Genomic DNA, 14,236 nt, shown 5'->3' on the forward strand with positions numbered 1-14,236 from the left:
TTGAAATATTTTTTCATATATAAAATTTATGAATTTGAATTTTCTTTTAAATTGAAAGATATATACAAACTATTTTATTAAATAAATATAGAAATCTACTAAATGTGATTTTTAATCTAAAACAGTTGTAAGTAATACAAAGTTTTTAAACTATTACAAATACTTTGTCAATGATTTCCAAAGAGTTCAGCATTTTCTTCTGTATCCATAGATTGATATCCTTGCTATAATGTAAAATATTTTAATTCTAATAAGATATGTATTAATGTAAACATTAGAATTCTTGCACATACACGTCTCTGATGATTATTATAACATTCTTCTAATAATTCAGTTTCCCAATCATCTTCTTCTTCTTCACCAGGATCAAAATTATACATTGGCATGAGTCTGTGTCTTAAACGTTCCAATTTTCTTTTTCTTGATATAATTATTACCTTTAAAACCATAATATATTATTAAAATATTTGCATTTTATTAAATATTATAAAATAAATTAATATTTAATAGTAAAATATTTTACTTTTAGGATTTTACTAATAGGAGAAGCTACAAACTAACAAAACTTTAAATATAATATTACAACATTAATTTGCCAATAAACTATATTACAAAAAGGTAATAATACCTAAAGTAGAAATATTTATCCAAGTATTATAATTTGATGAATATTTTTTATTTTATTTTTTTTTTGTTTCTGCAAATAGAAGTTAAAAGAAGATTATAATTTAAATACAAAAGTGATATCGCTACCCATACCACAGCTGATAATATAATAACAAAGACCACTACACCAAGTGGTACAAAAATGTATTCTATTCCATCTGGAGGTCCAAATTCATCAAAAATTTCTGTTGTTGTAGATACATATATATTGGTACTTGAAGCTTCAAAGGAAATTACTGTACTATTGGGCAATGACGTTATAGCCTTAGAAACATTCCATAATTGAATATTTCCATTTTCTTCTGTAGAATTCATATATGTTTCAGATATTTCATTTGATGTATTTGTCATTATATTAGTATAATTTTGAATATTATCAAGCAACATGCTAGATGTTATTGAATTTGTAACACTTGTATTCATCTCATTCATTGTTATTAATTAGAAAACAATATTTGACTTTTCATGAGAATAATTCTATATATATTTTAAAAAAAGTCATTAATATATACATTATTTATGTTAGAAATTAAAGAAATTTTTCAAGATATGCAATGATATACAGTTTGATTCTATTATCACTTGTCTATTTTGTTATACAAAAAACGATAAATAAGAAGCATAACAATAAATACGTTATTATCAATGCATTAATATATCATTACATGAAACACTATGGTTCTATGTGCTTTGAATGTCAAGTATATCACTTTATCTCACATATTTGTAATTATGAATTATAAATCGTTTAAAATAAAAACCATATTTATTGGCTTGAGTTTATAAATGAATAAATAATGCATCTTGATGATCGTATTATAGTATCTATAAAATAATGTAATAAAAAATTCGCTCCATTGAAATATTGCAACTCAATTTTTGTGCACGTTTTTTTAAAATCTTTCTTATTTATTAAGAATTTATTGATCACTTGCACACTGATAAAAATATTAAAATATTTATAAAATATAATATATCTTTATTTTTTTTATAATTGAATTGTTGAAATAAATATTTTTCGTTCAATCTATTAATTTTGCAAATGAACCATAGTTTAATTAGGGACATGATATTCACTCCTTTGCTCAAAGAAAAATTTGATTATGTCTTCCTTTTTAGTTTTAACATTTCATTTTAATATTGCAATGCGATTTATTCGCATAAATGTACTGTCTGAAACATATAATAAACTATCGAACTATTCTGAACTGAAACGTATTATTTATCGATTTCTTATCGAGATATTTTTTTATATCGATTTTAATATCTTAGGTATGAAAAAAATAAAAAATGATTAATAAAAATATAAATACATATTATATATTTTTTAAGTTATTTGTTAATGTATTTATTATAACACATAGTGTTACATTGAGAAATATCAATTTTTATTTTTTAAATTGAAAATAAATTAATAATTTATATTCTTATAATTTTTTTATATAAGATATATAATATATTTATTATAAAATTTATTATATAATTATTTATTATAAATTCATAAATAGTTTATGTAAATTATTTTGTAAAAATATAAAAAAAATCATTAGAATTATTTTTAAATTTAACTATATGCAAAAAAAAATAATTTGTTTTTTATTATTTATTTAATTACAAATATATTAATAAATAAAGATATATTAATAAAAGATAAATAAGTAGATGAATTAATCACAATTTTTTGTTATTTGTTATAAATATTTACATTTTAGTAAAATTAAATGATATGTCATTGAAACATAAATTTAGTTTTTTTACTTTTTATCATCTAGATTTATTGATATTTAATTGCTGTTTAATTATTGAAATAAATTTCTTTCTAACTTCTTTTTAATTAATTATTTTTAAATTCTATTTTCATATTTAAATTTCGATTTATTATAATGGATAAAAATATTTCTAATATATTTATATAATTCACAAATGATACTACAATATTTGTTTAGAAAAATATATTTTTGGGAAATTACATAAAGTAGGATAATTGTATTTTTACATATGAAATTCATAAAATTTCCTTCTTTATTAATTTACCAATAGTATGAATTATTTACGTAAAAAGTTCAACAATATCTCTTTATATAAGTACTATCTTATAATAATAACAAAAATATTTAACACTTTTTGTACTAAAAGAATAGATCTGTGAAACATGTATTTTACAACAAACATAAGTTTGTATGATAAAAAAAATAAAAATTATAAATACATAACAAAGAAAAGTATTAATAAAAATTATTTTACTAATATTCGAAACTGAAGATCTTGCATTCAAAATAGAAAATCTCAAAACAAATTATAATACATAAATTTTTTAGTTATAGATACTAAAAAAAAATCAGTATTTCTTTGTTCAAGTGTGATAAAAAAAAAATTGAATTTTTCACATAATCATTATAATAAATAATTTCCATTATTTTAACAGTGTTCAAAATATATTACAACTTTTATAGTGCTTATACTATAAAATCATTTGTATTTGCAATTATTTCCTAAATCTTAATTATATTAAGTTTTGTTTGTTGCCATATATCTGCACTCTGTTTCATATTTTACAATTGTTTTTCATTAACTTGTTTTTAACAAGTAAGAGAACTGCACGAAACAAGAGATCAGTCATTATTAGTAAATAAAATATTTGTAATTTTATATTCATTTTTTATACAATAAAGATACTACATAAATTACATTATTTAAATAAATCATTTACAAAAGAAGAAATAACAAGTGTAAATAGTTATGTTATTTGTTACTTTATATCATTGAAATTTTTTATGAATGATTGAAACATTTTAAATGTCGAGCTTAATATACAATACAAAGTTAATTATATTTTCCATAAATTCAAATTTATGAAAGTATAAAAAGTTTTATTTAATTAAACTTTTGAATTTATTGTTAATAATCTTAATTATCACATTTTATTGTGAATTTATTAAAAATTTATAAATTTTCTTTAAAATTCTTGATTAATTACAATAAACTAGAAGGAAAATCTTGTGCTGTTCATTTTCATTGTTTCCAGCAGTTCTTTTATAGTACAGATCTACTGATACACAAAGATTTAGGAATCTTTTTAAGTCTTGATAAAGGTACATAAGGTGAAATCCAACACAATATTATATATCCATTGCATAATTAAAAAGCTATCACCTGCGACGGATTTGTACAATCTCCTATTGTCATTCTGTACATAGCCATTTCTGTTATTCCATGATAATGAACAAAAGCTGCTGCAATTACTAATACATGGAAAATTTGATGACTCTGAAACTGTATAAATATAATTTAAAAATTTTTCAAATAATTATAAATTACATGTTTAAAAAATAGAAAAATATTTACCCAAATATCGAACTTGCCAGGGAAAAATCGTTCAGGTACTCTTAATGCATAAAACATTGCACCTAAGATATATAAACATCCCATTAATATTAACCATCCAAGAGATGCTTGACTAATTGCTTTAAACCAACCCTCTGCAATGGCATAATGAACTGCTGGTATTACCTAAAAAAAAATATATAATATCTCAATATTATTATGTCTAATACAATTTATTCTTCTTCTTAAAACTTTAAATGTTTTTTGATACAAGATTATATAATATAATATGATACTCACCCCACTAAGACCAAATCCCATAAAAACACCTGCTCTTAATGGTCTGTAACTTGGTTCACCAAATCGTTCCCAGAACGATACAACTATACTTGTTACACCAAGTATTACAACCACTGATAAATAAATAAGCTTAGGTTGATAATCACAGTAAAAACCATAATAAAGCCATGGTACAAAACTACCCATAATTAACATAGCTATTCCACAATAATCTAATTTTGAAAATAATTTTCCAACACATTCGCTATGGCAGTGTACAGTATGAAAGGCAAATGACATTCCTAAACATATAATAGCACCAGCAAAAAAGGTACCAAATACCAATTTTTCTTCCAATTGTATTTCTATAGGAGGTTGTGTTATGAAGAATATAGCTATGCCAATAAAAGCCATGCATCCTATAAAAAGAATAAAATATTAATCTATTAAAAAAATGCTAAAAAAAAAGAAATAAAATATCATTAAAAATAAAAATTAAATTAAAAATTACCAAGTAAATGAGTCCAAATATTTCCAGTTTCTGTATGAATACGAAATATACTTTTGAAACAAGCATAAAAAGATGGTAAAGGTGGTCTATGGCCAGCATGTAAGAAATCATTATCTTGTAACCATTTTGGAAGATTTCTGAAATGACATTGCTTCCACGATGCTTCCCAAACCTTAAAAAAATAATCAGTTAATGTCTTAAAAAATAATTTCTCAATTTATAAAATAAAGATATAAATAAATTTTTTTATTTTATATTAATTATATATTATATTAATTACCTTACGAACAAATTCCTCTGCTTGTTCTGCTGCATTGTGAGCTAATGCACCAAGATCAATTTCATCACTTAACACACCAGCTTTTAATACTTCTGTCATCTATAATATATATTATTATTATTATTATTATTATTATTATTATTATTATGATTATTATTATTATTATTATTATGATTATATTATATTATATAATATATATTATTAAAATATGTAATATGATCATATTTATATTAATTAAAGCATAATGAAAAATTTATTATTGAAATACAAAATAAAATAAAATAAAGTAAAGTAAATAAGTATAATAAAATAAAGTATGTAAAATAAATAAAGTATAAATTAATTTATTATTAAAGTAAAAATATAAAATAATTAATTATTAATAATAATTAGAATTATAATACTTCGCAATCCAAAAGATGATCATCTTCAGGAGTGGAAGGTAATGGACAACCAACTCCATCTTCTTCTTCTGCTAAACAACTTGCATCATCATCTTCTAATAATTCCTTAACTTCATGTAAACCTGGTACTTCACTGTTTAATAATACACGCTCACTCCATGGAATTCTATGTCGAATTTCTGTTTCTGATATTACATTATCATCATTCCTTTTGTCTTCCACAATGACATCTTCGTATTGTGACATATTGTGGAATTATAATTATTAATTTCTAAAATGTATCAAATTATTTTAAAATAAAAATATTATAATTTAATATATATTCTCTCAATAGTTAAAAAAATATTATTATTATTTAATTATTAATTAAAAATAAGAAATAATAATATCAAATATTAATAATACAATATTAAATAAAGATTTGTTATTATTGACGTTAATTATAAAATTTTCTTGATAATAAATATAATTCAACTTAATTGTAAGAATCAATTTAAAATAAAATAAGCGAAATAATACAATAACAAAATATCAAGATTAGCAAGATTCATGAAAATAAATTTTGTCGAGCGTTGTACTATTATCTAATTACAGTACGATTTTTTTAAAACAATAAGATTTTTTATTATAATGAATTATATTAAATTTATACATACAATTATTACGAAAGAAATTAGCAATAATTTAATTATTACGCAAAAACTGTCTTTGAATCGAATTAGAAATTATATCGAATATATCATTAACAGTTATATATATATATATATATATATATATTATATATATATATTATATATATATATATAATAGCACTATATTAAACATATTTTAAAACTTTAGTTTTATAAAAACAAGGAAAATTAAAATCAAATAATTTAATGAATATAATTAACCAATCGAATACAAGATTATATTTAATACATACGTTATATGATAATTCTTTGAACTAATACATTGACATCATAAATTATTAAAAATATTAAAAATTTGGCAATAGTAAACAAACGAAAATAATTCAGAATATATTTTTAAAGGATGAAAATGATTCTATACAAGTACTTACTAATTTTGGTTGTTCATTGCTACGACTATAGTCGAAAACACCCGAGTACTAGACACCACGTGTCAACATTTATGTGCTAATTATCAGCAATGATATTCACTTTGTGTCATAATTTGCTATTCATTAAAATATAAATTATAATTATATTAAAATGTATATCAAAAGCATGATCAAACGTTAATTTAATTTATATTACTTTATGATTAAATATAATTTAATTAAAATAATTTATAGAAAATGTTCATTTTAAACATTTAATTTTTTGTTAAAAAAAACATTTAACAAAATGTTCATATATAAATTTATTTTTATAATATAAAAATGAAATTAAAAATTATATCGAATATATTTTTGCATATTTTAAATTAAAAGTAATAAAATTTCTAATTTATAAGTATTTAAATATTTTTCATTAAAAATTCAATAAATTATGCAAAATACATAAAAAAATATATTAATATATAAATAATTTTAAACTTTTAATTTGGATTTTTATATATAATTAAAATAAAAATGATAATATGAATACAAATGTGTAAAATAGAAAATATATCATATATATTATAAAAATAATTTATTTTTGAAACTATATTCGCATTGATTTTTATTTAAATTAAAAAAATAAAATAAAAAATTTTGATTATGAAAATAAAATAAAAACTTGCTGAATGATGCATATAAACAATATGATTATTATAAAATAATAATTACAATTATAATTAAAATTATTATATAATATAATAGTAATTCTTTAAAATAACCTAGAATATTAATAAAATTAAGACTAATGAAATATATGTTATCTCAATTGTAATTTATTTAACAAAAATTTATGAATTTAAATTATTTAAATTAGAATAGTTTATGTATCATACTTATGTTATAAAAAATGTTATATTTATTTAAAATATTAAATCATTATAGTGTTATTATAATAATTTAGAAAAGAAATTTAAAAATAATTATTAATTATTCAATATTATTTTTTTAATTTCTATATAATATAATATAATATAATATAATATAATATAATATAATTTATTATTAAGATATATTAATTAAATAAGAAAGAATGTTAAATTAAATAAATATCTCAAAAAATGGTGCTAGAAACTGGAATATTATCAAAATTTTTATATATTGCAATTGTAGTTGCAACATATTGGTAAGTTGAAATAAATTAGTTTTTTCAATATATGTTATTAGATTTTTAATAATAAAAATTAATAGTATTTATTTTTTACTAATATATGTAATTAATAATTTTTAGGATAATTTCTATATTAACAGTATTTATAAATAAAATTCTTTTATCCAGTCATACTATAAATTTGGATGCACCACTTTTTATAACATGGTGTCAATGCATAATATCTTTAAATATTTGTGTAATTCTTAGTAATTTATCAAAATGGTTTCCAAGATATATTAAATTTTCCAGTGGAAATCCATATACTAAAGAAATTCTTAAGAAGGTAAGTTAGAGTTTTATGATAAGAATATAAATATGCTATTGTTTTTTATTAATATTTAATTATATTTAATTATATTTTTATTATTTTTATATGTCTATATATTTACAGATATTTCCATTGTCTCTTCTTTTTATTGGAATGATTGCAACAAACAATTTGTGTTTAAAATATGTTGATGTTGCATTTTATTACATAGGACGTTCATTAACAACTGTATTTAATGTTATTTTTACATATTTTATGTTAGGTAAGAATCTTTTAAATATTAAAAAAAATATATGTACATTTATGTATACATTTATATAATAATTTATTATAATTTTATAGGTAAAAAAACTTCTATAAATTGTATTGTATGTTGTGCATTTATTGTTATTGGATTTTGGCTTGGTGTGGATCAAGAACATATTGCTGGTTCTTTATCTATTCTAGGAACTATTTTTGGTGTATTAGGATCATTAACTCTTTCTTTGTATTCTATTCATGTAAAACAAGTCCTTCCTAAATTAAATCAAGATATTTGGTTACTCTCTTATTATAATAATGCATATAGTATCATTATATTTCTTCCATTAATGATAGTTAATGGAGAACATATTACAGTATATAATTACGATAAAATTGGATCTTTTTATTTTTGGTTAGTTATGATTATTGGTGGTATTTGTGGATTTGCTATTGGTTATGCTACAGCACTTCAAATAAAAGTTACATCTCCTTTAACTCATAATATTAGTGGAACTGCTAAAGCTTGTGTACAAACAATTTTAGCAACTTATTGGTTTAATGAAGAGAAATCATTTATGTGGTGGATAAGTAATTTTATTGTACTTAGTGCTAGTGCAATGTATGCTAAATTGAGACAAGTTGATTTAAGTAAAAAATATAAAGAAGAAAAGCAACAATTGCAAGTATGCAAAATGTGAATGAAATAAACATATTTCAATATATTAGAAAACTTAAATATATACATATATATATAATATTAAAATTATAATTAATTACATTTAAACATTTTATATTCAAATCAAAATAATATAAATAAATAAATAATACAAATATAAATAAGATATTAAAATTTTATTGTATTATTTATTATTATTTTAATTGTATATTGTATTAATTTTGTATATAAATAAAATGAGAATTAATTATTTTAATAAAATAAAAAAACAGTAAATTATTCATCATGTTTTTTATTTTAGATTTATTCAACTATAGTTTATTAAGATTTATTAAAAATCTTATTTTATAATTATCTTTAATATATTTAATATATTTAATAAAATATATTATTAAATATATTAAATATATTATAATATAATATAATATAATATAATATAATATATATAATATATATTTTATAAATATATTTAATAAAAAAAGAAATATATTTAATAAAAAAGAGATAAAAATAAATAATTTATTAAAATCTTGATGCAAGACCACCTCCACGACTATCTGAATGACTTGACATTAAATCTTTTTTTTTTACGATTGCATTTACACTTTTTACTATATCAGTATCCAAGTGTGATATTGGTACTATCAAGTTTAGTTGATTTTGTATTAATATATTTACAGAATGTTTTTGATTATTTTCCATAACAAGACCATTTGATGAAAAATAATATCTAAAATCATAAAAGTTTTATTTAAAAATTAATATTAATACAAATTTTATATTATAAAAAATAAAATCTATTTTGTACCTTGGATACTCAATAGCTTCAGAAATATTTAATTGACGAATTATAATATTATACAATAATTGTCCAATAATTGATACATCATCAGTTCCAAATACTCCTCGTAATCCACATAACGCTTTTTCATTATGAAAAATTATTGGAACAAGTACAGATAAAGTATTATTGATATCTGTTTTATCTAATAAAAAACCTGCATTTGACATATATCCAAGACCAAATGGAGCACTAAGTCCACTATAATTATACAATTTAATAAATTATAAACTATAAAGATAAAATATAAAGATACATAATAGGACTTTGATAATATAATACTTTTATACAAATTAAAAATTATCTTCAAATATCGGATTAAAGAAAATTAAAGAAAATTTGGAAAATAAATATGAAAACGAAATTTTTCTTAAGAAAATAATATAAGAAAACACATTATAAAATAAAAAAACAAATTCTGAATTTGAAAAAAATTCGACAGAAAAAATTGAACTAACATTTAAAAAACAATATCAATGGAACTTAATTTTAAGCAATTTTGATATTTATTATAATTATCTATCTTTTTACTTCAAATTATTATATGATAAAAAATTTTGTGTTTTTATTATTTTAAAATAAAATAAAATATATTTTCTATTATATTAAAAAAAAACCATTTTTTACTTCGAATTTTTGGTTTCATATAATGCATTATAAGAAATCCTAAACTTAAACTATTAAGATACTAACGTTATAATACAAACATAAGTATCTTCCCAATCCATTGCAATAACTCCAGTATATTTTTCTTTTTCAGCTAAAATTATTGTTCTATATGAAATCAATATTATTAATAAAATTTATATTATAAAATGAAAACAGGGAGATATAACAAACCATATTGTTTTAATTGAAATGGAAATGAAACAACATTTATTAATGCTTTAGCTACTTGTATCTCTGTTCGTATTGTAGATGCATTGTCAGCTGATATTTTAAGATTTTCCAATGCAGTAATCATTGATTTTAATAATGAAATATGTGGAGGATAATATACTGCATGTTTATAAAAACTAGATTTTTTTGCTATATATATATCAGGTTCATATTTTATCAATTGTGGAAGTAATTTTGAAAGTTTAACTTTGTCATGTAGTAATTTCTGTGAAAAAGTTCCATTATATAATACTAAAAACAAAACAAATAAATAATTAAAAGATATTGGTAAAAAATTTTAAATTATTAATAATTATAATTATAATAGAAATAATACCATTAGTTCCTTTCAATGCCACAGCATTTAACATATTACTAAGATCAGGTAACTTTAATATATCTCCTGCACTAATATGTCCATACAAAATCTCATAATTGATATTTTTTGATACTTCAGTAGCTAATTCCTTTGATACAACAAATCCTTTTTTTGCTAAAGATACAGAAGGTTCAACAATTTCATTCCATGATAATTTACCTTTCAATTTATGTGCATATTCTAATCCTCGTAATACTGCTGGTATACGTATTCCACTTTGTTCAAAATTGCCTAATAAATAATTCAAATAATATAAAATTTGATATGCATTTTGAAATATTTATATTTTCTTATATATATATATATATATACCTTCAATTGTATTATTAACAAAATCAATAATAATTGGTTCTATTTGTTCTTTATGATTATATATCATTATGTAACCACCGCTAAAATAATAATTATAAATTATAATATTTTGTAGATATAATAAAGATATACACATAACTTACCCACCGAGGCCAGTTTTATGTGGAGCTACTACTGTCATACAAATGGTAGCTGCAATAGCTGCATCTATTGCATTACCATTTTTTCGTAATATTTTAGTTCCAATTTGTGAACAATTTGTATAATCTGTTGCAACTGCACCATGAATACCAACTTTATTCTAACATAAAACAACATTCAAAGTAATATTTATTAATTTCCTATCTAATATCTTTATTTTTAAATTAGTTTGAATACCTGTGGACCTCCTTCAGCATATAGTATTTGTAAAATTAATGTTGTTGTAATGGAAATAGTTAAAATAATAAAACAACTTATAATGAATTTTAAACCATCTCCACAATACATACTTAAAGTATATTTATAACTTCTATTTTTTGTTAAAGGACATTCTTCTGTAGAATCTTATAAAAATAAAAAAGTTTTTATTTTTATAATAATAATAATAATAATAATAATAAATGAAAAAATAAAATTTGATATATAATAAAATGAATTATAATATGTGGTATACAATATATATATATATATATTTAATGATAAAATATTTTTGTAATATATTTCTGTATATTTTAAGATATAATATATTTTTAAGAAAATATTTAATGTCATCACTACAAAGTATATATAGGTTAAAAAAGAGACTTATTAAGAACAATTGCCATTTAGAAAATATTTAAAGTATCTTTAAAATATTAAGCTATGTAAATATAAATGCAATAATAATCATATCTTGTATTTTATATATATTTCAAAAAATATCATAACAATTAAAAATTTTAATTATTTGTAAGTAATATTAAATATTATAAGGTTATATTTAAACAAAATTTTGATTATATATAACAATAGAAAACAAATACCAAAAAATACTTACGAGAATTATTATAATGCATTATAAATATATGAACTAATCAAAATAAAAAGAATTAAGGATTATTTAAGAGTGAAATTATTTAATGGTATGCAGCTTATATTATATTAAACAGTATATATATACATGCATATATGTTTCTCTGTAACTGTAAATTTAATTTATTTTTTATTTTAAAATTAATAAAATATTATCAAATATTATAAAAATATTTCAAAATAGTTATTTATATGGATTTTATATTATTATTCTATTTTTAAAATTATATATATTGCTTTAAAAATTATGTTTAATATCTATTTTATAATAAAAAATTAAATAGAATATATATAAAATATATAATATATAAAAGATTTTATTTATATACAATTATTTTATTATAATGTTAAAATAATATATCTGAAAGATTATATAAATATTTTATTTTTACTTTGAAATAAGATTTAGAAAATAAATCAAAATGTCAATTGATATAATAGAAATGTTAAAAGAACCAAGAATGATAAAAGTATGTGCACCAATGGTTAGATATAGTAAGTAAGTATGCTAATAAAATTATATTTATAATAATTTTTAAAGATATAACATTAAAGTAAAATATTTTTTAATAGATTACAGTTTAGAACTTTAGTGAGACAATATGATTGTGATATATGTTTTACACCTATGATCTTAGCTGACTCATTTATACAATCTGAAAAAGCCAGAAATAATGAATTTTCAACTAATAATGCAGATAAACCATTAATTGTTCAATTTGCTGCTAAAAATGTATATGATTTTCTTAATGCTGCAGAATTAGTTGCTCCGTGGGTTTTTTATATATTAAATCCAATTTTTTAATAATTACCATATAAATTTTCATATCTGTAATAAATTATTATTCTTTACAGATATTGTAGTGGAGTCGATCTTAATTGTGGTTGTCCTCAGCGGTGGGCATTAAAAGAAGGATATGGAGCTGATTTGCTTAAGAAACCAGATTTTGTAAAAGACTTAATATATCAAGTGAGAAATCGTATTCCACATCCTTTCACTGTATCTGTGAAAATTAGATTATTGAAGGACATTCATAAAACTATCAATTTCTGTAGAATTCTTGAGAAAGCTGGTGCTTCATTTCTTACTATCCATGCTAGAACTCCCGAAATGAGATGTGAACCAATCAATCTAGATAATTTAAAACTAATAAGAGATAGTGTAAAATTACCTCTCATTGCTAATGGAGATGTAAAAAGTTTAGAAAATGCAGAAAATTTATATAGAGAAAGTAATTGTGATGCAGTAATGTCTGCAAGAGGAATTCTAACAAATCCAGCTCTTTTTTCTGGATATTCAGTAACACCTCTTAATTGTGTACAGGATTGGCTTGATATTACATCAACTATACCAACACCATTTACATGTTTTCATCATCATCTTGTATTTATGTTAGAAAAAATACTTCCTAAAAAAAGTCGAATGTTTTTTAATAATTTACATAATAAAACATCTGTATTAGAATTCTTGAAAGATACTTATGGTTTAAAACCTAATATTAATCCTAAATTATTTGAACTTACAAAATGTACTTTTAATATTGCAAATATGAAATATAATAAATATATTATAAAAGATGATGATGATTTAAATATAAATTTTTTAGGAAATATATTTACAGAAATATAATTTTATTCATTTATTTTTTAGAATAAAAAATAAAGCATATCTTTATATAGCTATAGTATTGTCATGAATATTTTATGTGTATTTTTTATATATAAATAAATTAATAATGCATGTAATTATGAAGTAAAATCATTAATATTTTCATTTAAAAATTAATATTAAAATAAAAAATTAATATAAAAATAAATAATATAAATACATATAATATATATATAATATATAATAATATAATATGT

General features: G+C 19.6%; 4 protein-coding genes across 16 annotated transcripts; 2 read left to right on the top strand and 2 right to left on the bottom strand.

Moving 5' to 3' along the window:
- Positions 1-94: 94 nt before the first annotated feature.
- On the bottom strand, positions 95-6,661 carry AdipoR (adiponectin receptor). Of its 5 annotated transcripts, none has more exons than XM_012489555.3 (9): positions 6,528-6,661; positions 5,465-5,735; positions 5,061-5,159; positions 4,781-4,952; positions 4,291-4,688; positions 4,012-4,176; positions 3,820-3,939; positions 294-437; positions 95-224 (listed from the first exon to the last, which is right to left on the bottom strand). In XM_012489555.3, the coding sequence occupies exons 2-9, from the start codon at positions 5,708-5,710 to the stop codon at positions 168-170; spliced, it is 1,401 nt and encodes a 466-aa protein (XP_012345009.2). In that variant the 5' UTR covers positions 5,711-5,735; positions 6,528-6,661; the 3' UTR covers positions 95-167. The 5 variants fall into 5 exon arrangements, with proteins under 5 accessions (XP_012345009.2, XP_012345010.2, XP_086758968.1 ...); XM_012489556.2 differs by having other exon boundaries at positions 6,390-6,560; XM_086902842.1 differs by lacking the exon at positions 6,528-6,661 and adding an exon at positions 6,121-6,240.
- Positions 6,662-7,565: 904 nt separating this feature from the next.
- nac (GDP-fucose transporter nac) lies at positions 7,566-9,187 on the top strand. Its single transcript, XM_003695918.4, has 4 exons — positions 7,566-7,692; positions 7,798-8,002; positions 8,111-8,249; positions 8,330-9,187. The coding sequence occupies exons 1-4, from the start codon at positions 7,628-7,630 to the stop codon at positions 8,926-8,928; spliced, it is 1,008 nt and encodes a 335-aa protein (XP_003695966.1). The 5' UTR covers positions 7,566-7,627; the 3' UTR covers positions 8,929-9,187.
- A 224-nt stretch (positions 9,188-9,411) lies between these two features.
- LOC100869436 (glutathione hydrolase 7) lies at positions 9,412-12,635 on the bottom strand. The gene is made up of 9 exons (XM_003695764.4): positions 12,336-12,635; positions 11,696-11,862; positions 11,461-11,618; positions 11,318-11,397; positions 10,964-11,236; positions 10,588-10,878; positions 10,441-10,507; positions 9,715-9,948; positions 9,412-9,636 (listed from the first exon to the last, which is right to left on the bottom strand). Exons 1-9 carry the CDS (start codon positions 12,352-12,354, stop codon positions 9,429-9,431), a joined length of 1,497 nt encoding a protein of 498 aa, XP_003695812.2. The 5' UTR covers positions 12,355-12,635; the 3' UTR covers positions 9,412-9,428.
- LOC100868928 (Dihydrouridine synthase 4) lies at positions 11,805-14,116 on the top strand. 9 transcript variants are annotated; one of them, XM_086902866.1, is made up of 4 exons: positions 11,805-12,420; positions 12,774-12,865; positions 12,944-13,141; positions 13,226-14,116. In XM_086902866.1, the coding sequence occupies exons 3-4, from the start codon at positions 12,999-13,001 to the stop codon at positions 13,998-14,000; spliced, it is 918 nt and encodes a 305-aa protein (XP_086758992.1). In that variant the 5' UTR covers positions 11,805-12,420; positions 12,774-12,865; positions 12,944-12,998; the 3' UTR covers positions 14,001-14,116. The 9 variants fall into 9 exon arrangements, with proteins under 9 accessions (XP_086758992.1, XP_086758988.1, XP_086758989.1 ...); XM_086902862.1 differs by having other exon boundaries at positions 12,060-12,247; positions 12,774-12,869; XM_086902863.1 differs by having other exon boundaries at positions 12,063-12,420; positions 12,774-12,869.
- The last annotated feature ends 120 nt before the right edge of the window (positions 14,117-14,236 follow it).

This window comes from Apis florea, unplaced genomic scaffold (assembly GCF_048593485.1).
Source record: "Apis florea isolate Af1SG1 unplaced genomic scaffold, ASM4859348v1 contig_2272_pilon, whole genome shotgun sequence".
In the NCBI taxonomy this organism is placed as follows: domain Eukaryota; kingdom Metazoa; phylum Arthropoda; class Insecta; order Hymenoptera; family Apidae; genus Apis; species Apis florea.

Excerpts from the sequence above, each read along its gene's own strand:
- AdipoR (XM_012489555.3), bottom strand. The coding sequence starts at position 5,710 with ATGTCACAATACGAAGATGTCATTGTGGAAGACAAAAGGAATGATGAT. Across the intron at positions 4,689-4,780 it reads TATTTGGACTCATTTACTTG|GATGCATGGCTTTTATTGGC; the intron begins GTAATTTTTAAT and ends TTCTTTTTATAG. Across the intron at positions 438-3,819 it reads ATTGTACAAATCCGTCGCAG|GTAATAATTATATCAAGAAA; the intron begins GTGATAGCTTTT and ends ATGGTTTTAAAG.
- nac (XM_003695918.4), top strand. The coding sequence starts at position 7,628 with ATGGTGCTAGAAACTGGAATATTATCAAAATTTTTATATATTGCAATT. Across the intron at positions 7,693-7,797 it reads ATTGTAGTTGCAACATATTG|GATAATTTCTATATTAACAG; the intron begins GTAAGTTGAAAT and ends AATAATTTTTAG. Across the intron at positions 8,250-8,329 it reads TTTTACATATTTTATGTTAG|GTAAAAAAACTTCTATAAAT; the intron begins GTAAGAATCTTT and ends ATAATTTTATAG.
- LOC100869436 (XM_003695764.4), bottom strand. Across the intron at positions 10,879-10,963 it reads GGCATTGAAAGGAACTAATG|TATTATATAATGGAACTTTT; the intron begins GTATTATTTCTA and ends TTTTGTTTTTAG. Across the intron at positions 9,637-9,714 it reads GAAGCTATTGAGTATCCAAG|ATATTATTTTTCATCAAATG; the intron begins GTACAAAATAGA and ends TTATGATTTTAG.
- LOC100868928 (XM_086902862.1), top strand. The coding sequence starts at position 12,793 with ATGTCAATTGATATAATAGAAATGTTAAAAGAACCAAGAATGATAAAA. Across the intron at positions 12,870-12,943 it reads CCAATGGTTAGATATAGTAA|ATTACAGTTTAGAACTTTAG; the intron begins GTAAGTATGCTA and ends ATTTTTTAATAG. Across the intron at positions 13,142-13,225 it reads GCTGCAGAATTAGTTGCTCC|ATATTGTAGTGGAGTCGATC; the intron begins GTGGGTTTTTTA and ends TATTCTTTACAG.